Here is an 8,040-nt window from a genome sequence, read left to right on the forward strand (position 1 = left end):
TATATTATGATGTTTCTAGACATTTATATTTCAGGCCAATAAAAAAGCAATCACTGAGGAAAATGTAGTAACCTTGGTTTGTGTAATAATGTTAAAATATAACTTTCATCCACTTTTGGTTTTCTGCCCATACGCAAGATTTTGTCTAAGCCTACATGTGCCTCTTTAAGAAATACAGTCTACAGCCAGCTGTGCTATTTCCATAGCATCAGGGTTTTGCCTAATTAAATAATAATATGTCCAACAAGCCAGGAAAATATCAGAGAATTCTTGAGGATGCCAAGGAGATTGACAGTCCTGTGACCCGGCCCATTATCATCAGCGCCTAATGAATGGCTCTGCATTTTCCTGGCAGCATCACTCTGCTGGAGGTTAAGCCCTTCATTGTATTTTTCCATGTACTCCATCGCATAAAAATACATTGTGCCTGGCCCCTGCTGCTGGGAAATGTATTCCACCAGCGCACAGGTTTGAGCAGAGCATTCTCTGTAGCAGACCTACCTCCAATTTACATGCAGACCAGTTGCTGAGGACCCAGCTGTAGCAGGGGGTCACCGGGCAGGCTTTCTGCTGGGTGAGCTCTGGGGGGCACGGCCGTCCTTCCCCTTGAGTTGGCAGCATGATAAATCGAGTCCGGCTCATTCGACCTAAAATGTTAAGGAAGATGTCAACTTTTCAGGTGGAATTTGGCTTAGAAAGGGAACTGAAGGACAGGATGTTGCCTTACATACATTAAGTCTTCATTGAAATACACCAACCTCTGTCAGCTTTCAGTTTTTCTGCCATTTTAATTTAAGTTTCTACAGAGACACAGGTTATCTGCGTAATGCTTAGGGTCTGAAATTCTGTGACTTCTACTCCCTCAGTGTTCCCAATTACAAACTCTGTATTGTTTTCAAATAGATTGATCCTGTAAACACGGGCAGAATGCTAATTCATTCAACAAATATTTGTTTGCAGTAGCATCCTGCTGTGTGAAAGGATACAGTAATGACATACAGGAGTACCTTCAGCCCTCACAGAACTTATATTTAGGCCAGGATTACTAATATTAAAAATAGAGACAATTACATCTTCTTTATCTGTTAGGTTCCAAATTATCAAGTAAGGTAAAAGTTGCACACAATCTGAATTACCCTGGAAAATTCCTTAGGAAGGTGCTATCCCAATGGCCCAATAGTTTTTCTCAATTCATTCAGCATGGCTAATTTTCTTAGAGTTTAAAACCAGTGTTTTCTTGTGTGTGTGTGTGTGTGTGTGTGTGTGTGTGTGTGTGTGTGTGTGTTTTTCACTGAGCACAGGGTAAAGTTGTTGCTTTATGTGAAGGAGCCATGATGTTTAAAAAACACGTTCAAATTTCGGTATTCTATTTCATAATTTAAAAATTGGTTAATAAGTGTAACTGAGGAAAGAGCTCCCATGTCAACTTATGCCCACTCCTAGGCATTAGATCATAAGCTCTTTAGTTGGAATTGTGAATGGAATTTAAGTGTCTATGTCTCTCTCTCAATATCTCTCTCACTCACTCTTTACTTGTCTTTTACTACTGAGGTACTATGTGTATGTAGTGTCATTACCATTATATTTGTGACTATAATGCCCTTCCATTCTTGTTATAAAATTATGTATTTGTGACAAAATATTCAAGAACAAACCGAGGGTTCTATTAGAGAACATTATAGGGATGCAGCCCATTCTGGGATGGAATCAGAAAGCATTTCCTTGAGCACTTGAACTTCAAACAGAAACTTCAAGTAGTGCAAGCCAATATGATCCTATGCAGAAGAAAGAACATGTGAGGAGGTCATGAGATGAAAGCAGTAGAATATGTTTGAGGACCTGACCGAGGCCAATGTGGCTGGAACACAGAGTCAGGGAAAGAACAGGTTGAGACAGTAGCTGGTAAAGCTATTATAAGGGGGGTATTTTAGTCAATTCCAAAAAAGTCTGCATTTGTATCTTAAGAGAAATGAAAAGCTAGTGAATTCTACACCTGTAGAATTCAGGTGTTGGGTAAGATTTCAGGCCCTGGGTAGGAACAATTCTCACATGCTCTCAGGTTCAGAGATAAGCAAGCATTGCAGCATTATTCACACTTTCAGTGGGCTAGGCATTTTACTGGCCTCTGGAACATTATCATAGATTTGGTGATAAACTAATGACCCTTGAAGAAAACCAGGAAGTTCTAACCACTGAATTCTAAATTCCTTGGGGTTTGGGCTTCTGTCCCTAACATGGTGTTTCATATATAAAGAGCGCTAATTATATTTTTGTTTAATTCATATATTCATAAATTATCTCCATATTATCTGGTATCAGCAAATGTGTGATAATATAATAATACCAATACAATTATTGAATATTTGCTAATTCTAAACACTTTATAGACACTGATTCATTTAATAATCATAACAACCTTAGAGGAAAATTCTATTCCCATATTATAGATGAGAAAACTTAGGCACAGTGTAAGTCACTTGTCTAAGGTCAAAAAATGAGTAAATTGAAGAACAGAATCAAATTCAGATGTATCTTTTGATACAGAGTTTGATGTATTATTAGACATGATGCTAGGGAGACACAGGTAAGACAGCTAATACAGCAAGGATAGTACCAAAAAAGATGTAAAAGAAACTTTAGAGATGATAAAATTGTGTCAAAGATAAAATGGGTTTGGTGAACAATAGAATCCACCCATTCTTCATTCTTGGGCACTGAGTGGAGCATATCTATTTGTTCTTCCCAGCATCACTCAAATCAAATCATATAGGTCGGACATCACCTCATTCATGTGACATGTTATCTCTGCTTGATAAACATGTTTTGCTCAAGATTTTATATTAATTCATGCTTATACACTCTTTAGTATTAACCCTTATGCTTATGTTCTTGACCTAAATACTCATTACCTTAATGTCATAATTGTATTTTGTTCTAGGTCCACCTTTGTAAGAATAATGATGATGTAGTGTTACCTTTATCATAGCTAAAGAGGCTCTATTTCATTATAACCAAATAACTTCAAGCTTGTTCTTGAATTGATGTCATGTGGATGGCCATTATTATAAAACTATTTTATTTATCCCCATTAAAGTGACAGATATCTTCTCCTGGACATAGGGGTGGAGGGAACCTGCCTAATGGATCTGATAGGAAAAAAAAGAATAATGCTGTTATTTTTTGAAGTAAGGTACTCTTAAAATCATTTGTTGACTGATAGATATATGAAAAGATGTCCAACCTCACTAGCAATTAGGGAAATGCAAACCAAAACCAAAATGAGATACCACCTCACACCTGTTAGAGTGGGTATTATCAACAAGACAAGCAATAACAACTGTTGGAGAGGTTGTGGAAAAAAGGGAACCCTCATTCACTGCTGGTGGGAATATAGGTGGTACAAGCACTATGGAAAGCAGTCTGGAGATTCCTCAAAAAAAATTAAGAATAAAGCTACCATATGAACCAGCTATTCCTCTCCTGGGTATATACCTGAAAAACTCAAAATCATTCATTCACAAAGATGTATGCACCCCTATTTCATTGCAGCATTATTCACGGTGGCCAAGACATGGAAACAACCAAAGTGTCCTGTGATCGAGAATTAGATAAAGATGTGGCACATATACACAAGGGAGTACTATTCAGCCTAATAAAGGATGAAATACTGCCATTTGCAACAACATGGATGGACCTTGAGAATATTATGTTAAGTAAAATAAGTCAGTCAGAAAGAGCTAAGAACCATATGATTTCACTCATATGTGGGATATAAAACTGAAACTCGTGAACGCAAACAGCCATGTGGTGGTTGCCAGAGGGAAGGGGGTAGGGGGTGGTGGGGGTCCTTATATATGGTGATGGGGAAGATTTGACTTTGGGTGGTGGGCACATGGTACAATGTACAGATCTTGTAACATAGAAACCCACACCTAAAACCTATATGATCAATATCACCCCAATAAATTTAATTGAAAAAATAAATTTAAAAATAAAACCATATTTAAAGAACAGCCAAATTATTTTCTACCTTTTACTATCCAATCACAAAGATAATATTTTCAAACAATGCTAATTACTTCCAAGGACATATATTTTAAACCAAAAAGCATATAACAATCCTACATTTTGAAGTATGTTATATTTAATTATCTAATATTAAAGGTCAGTTAAAATTTGCTAATAAAAGAGCAAGAGTCTAATAGGCAACTCCTGGCCCTGATGTTTCTGCGGGGTACTTGATGGCTTTTAACATGTTCCTTTTTCTTTTTGCATCAGGGATATTTGGTTGTATAAATTAAATAATTGGAGAAAGTGCCCGTCAAATTAGATACTCTTTCACAAATCCCGAAGTTGTAAATATAAATGTGTCTACATGGACAGTATAACAAGGAGGCCTGCCATCTCCAATGACAGTGGTTAAATACTACATGGGATTCCAAACAGAGTGGATGAATATTCGACCAAACTGGCTCTCAGCAAGGCTGTTCTAAAAGGGACCCCTGATAGCAGGGATTGTTCTGGTGACAGTAAGTTTTAATGTGAGTGGGGAAACAGTGGAAGTTGTTGCCAAATTAAACATATTGTAAAATGTGATATAATATAGAATATTATAGAAAGAGAATGTTAAAATTAGTTGATGTGTGGTGAAAAGAAACCAGGACTTGGCATCAAAATTCTCTATTTGGAAGCAGTTCTCGCAAATTAACAACTAGGAAATGATGTGACTGCATGAAAGTGCTTTAACTCCTCTGAGCGTAAATTCTCTCTTCTGTAAAATAAAATTAAATATACAGAAACTCCTTATTATCTGAGGATAATTCATGCTGGGGAAAATGCCACTTAAAAGTGAATCTATTTAAAATGGGAATTAAATTATTTTAAATAAATAATAAAAGGTCTAAATGGGCCATTTTCTGGAACTAAAGAGTTTGCAAGTGGGTTTATTTGATCTAATATAAACGACTCTGCAGGTTATAATTGCAACTATGCACTCATTAGGGAAAAGAATAAATCAGCTATGGATATTTCTTTCATAATTTTATGATTACCCTATAAAAAGAATCATTGTTTTATGACTGGCTTGAGCAGTTTGATTATAGCATCTTTTGGCCTTTGAGTCACTTTTCATCAATTTTCTCAAGAGCTCCCTTTAATCTCTGGTGTAAGGATCACTCTATTTTGTACTTCATTTGCAACTAGAGATTGACAAACAAATACCCTGATGCAATGACAGCACATGTGTGTCAATGAGGATGTTTGTGGCCTGGGGGATGGCTTTATAAGGGGTCAGTTCACTGGTGATTCAGATGGACTCCTTACACTTATCTCACACTAATTACATGAATAAAACATATATAAACCACATGTAAAATATAGAAGGTACTTGTTAAAATTTTTAATATTTTTAACTATTTGTTTTAACAACTATTTCAATCAATTCTGAGAATAAGCCTGTAATGGTTATATAAAGCCTGCTATCCATATTCTATTGGGTTTATAATACTAAAAGCACATGAATATGAATTCCATAATAACTCAGCCTGTTCCCAACCTACCAGACCCCTTACATCCTAGGCTGAACTGCTTTGCCCTCCAGAGTGAAGGTTGCTGACGTATGTATATCCTCATGTTTCCAGGCAGTGGGAGATTTTCTTGGACACTCTGGACTTCTCTTTTTTGGGGTTATTTTTGTTTTCAATATAAGTGTAATATAAGGGTCTAGGAATTTATTTGGAACCCAAATTCAGTAATATATATAGACAATCTGCTTAATGAGAAATACCAGTGAGATGTAGAAAAACAAATTGACTCTCTATTCATCCACTCTTAAGGCTATAAAAGAGCAAAGCACTCCCTACAAAATATGTCTCCATTTAATAAAAACCCAAATTATGATAGGATAAGTTTGCCAGCAATTCTCTCTGAGTCTTTTTTTCTCTCCTCTCTTGGGAAATATTTGGAACTCATTATCAGCAACAGTGATATTGAGCCTACTATTAAATTAGCAATAATTACTTGCAATGAAGGAAAAAGGATTGCCTGGTAAGACCTCCATAAAAAAAAGAAAAAGAGAGACAATGAGGCATACTAGTTATAATATACACACAATTCAGAGAGGCCAATAGGCTTAGGCTGCATATAGGTTCAAAGAATATTGGCTCAGATGACATTTCCATTGAACTCATTCTGTAGTCAAAGTTCATTCTGAGGCTTCAGTGACAACATGAATGTGGAAATTTTAAGCAGTAAAAATTCTAAAAACTTGTTAAAACTTGTCAGTGTATACAGTCATAAAAGGAAATGGAGTCAAATGCAATGGTTTTCTGTTCTGACCATTCCTTCAGATCTAAGTAGCCAGCAACCATGCACCTTTGTAGTGCTGTGTATTGAACAATGGCTCCTTTGTGATCAATTGAATTAACTGAAAAAGATGGTTTAGCTAGTTCTGGGCAATTTAAATATAACCCAGACAAACAATGAAAAGTATGTATGTAAAAGAAAATGGAAAAGGGAATACAATAATGCAGAGAAAGGAAGAACATACCTATTTAACCTTACATAGTTCATTAAATAAACTATCTGAGCAATTTACAAGAATGTACCTGTAAACCCCAATGCACCATAGACACAAATACAGTAACAATATGAACTGACTTTAAGCTTATAGCATATTATTTGAATACTAGAGGCCCAATGCACAAAATTCATGCAAGAGTAGGCCTTCACAGCTGTGGCTGCCTGGATCCCTTCCTCACAGCTGCAGGCAGCTGCCTTGATCCTGAGGCTGTAGACCCAGCTTCCTCCTGGAAGGATATCCAGTCTAATTAACATATTACGCTTTTATTATTATAGACTAGAGGCCTGGTGCATGGAAATCTAGCACTGGGGGGTGGGAAGTGGGGGATAGGAGGGCCCTCAGCTTGGCCTGCACCCTCTCCCAGTCCAGGACCCCTTGCTCCTTATCACCTGCCTGCAGCGGAGGCAGGAGAGGCTCCCGCCACCACCACTGCGCTTGTCAGCCATGAGCCCAGCTTCTGACTGAGCAGTGCTCCCCGTGTGGGTGTGCACTGACCACCAGGGGGCGGCTCCTGCATGGATCGTCTGCCCCCTGGTGGTCAGTGCATGTCATAGCGACCAGTCGTTTGGCAGTTCGGTCTATTTGCATATTAGGGTTTTATTATATAGAATTATTATTACTGGTTTGTTTTTTACTTAGGCATTATTTCTTTTTAAAAAATATATATATTTTATTGATTTTTTTACAGAGAGAAAGGGAGAGGGATAGAGAGTTAGAAACATCGATGAAAGAGAAATATTGATCAGCTGCCTTCTACACACTCCCTACTGGGTATGTGCCCACAACCAAAGTACATGCCCTTGACTGGAATAGAACCTGGGACCCTTAAGTCCGCAGGCTGATGCTCTATCCACTGAGCCAAACCGGTTAGGGCATTATTTCTTTTGAATATGAGTTTAATATTAAGGTATATGCCCAGTTGTTGGCAGGAAGTGGCCTTCCAGTGCTGACATCTACAAGGGGTTGGTGAACTTATACAGTGAGGGATGGGATTCAATGCCACTAACCTCAAGTTGATGGTGGTCATTCCTGATGTATACCCAAAAATTAGGTTATTGAATAAAATGTTTCCATGTTTAAGTATTTTCTCCTGTGAATTTATTTTTAAGCATTTGGTACCTGACAGAAAATACTAGCAGACAAAAAAAATAGCAAGGGAAACTAACAAAAATTCATTAAGAATTGGTCATGACAATCTATTCAACTAGAGGCCTGGTGCACGAAATTCATGCATGGGGGAGGGGAGGTCCCTCAGCCCAGCCTGCACCCTCTCTAACCCAGGACCCCTTGAGGGATGTCCGATTGCAGGTTTAGGCCCGATCACCCCTAACTTCCTCTGCCTGCCGACTTGGTCGCCCCCAACTTCCCCCCTGCCAGCCTGGTCACCCCACACTGCCCCCCTCTGCAAGGCTGCCAACCCTTAACAGCACCACTCTGCTGACCTATTCACTTCTTTTTGT

The 8,040-nt window shown here is 38.0% G+C and overlaps 1 protein-coding gene across 1 annotated transcript in view; it reads right to left on the reverse strand.

Annotated features, from left to right (window-relative positions):
* The window catches only part of THSD7B (thrombospondin type 1 domain containing 7B), a 720,951-nt gene that overhangs the window by 25,511 nt on the left and 687,400 nt on the right, over positions 1–8,040 (reverse strand). The window contains exon 18 of the mRNA XM_006101466.3: positions 502–647. Within this exon, the coding sequence (XP_006101528.3) occupies positions 502–647 (146 nt within the window). The remainder of the gene's footprint in view (positions 1–501; positions 648–8,040) is intronic.

Source organism: Myotis lucifugus, unplaced genomic scaffold, assembly GCF_000147115.1.
Source record: "Myotis lucifugus unplaced genomic scaffold, Myoluc2.0 scaffold_364, whole genome shotgun sequence".
NCBI classification, from domain to species: Eukaryota; Metazoa; Chordata; class Mammalia; order Chiroptera; family Vespertilionidae; genus Myotis; species Myotis lucifugus.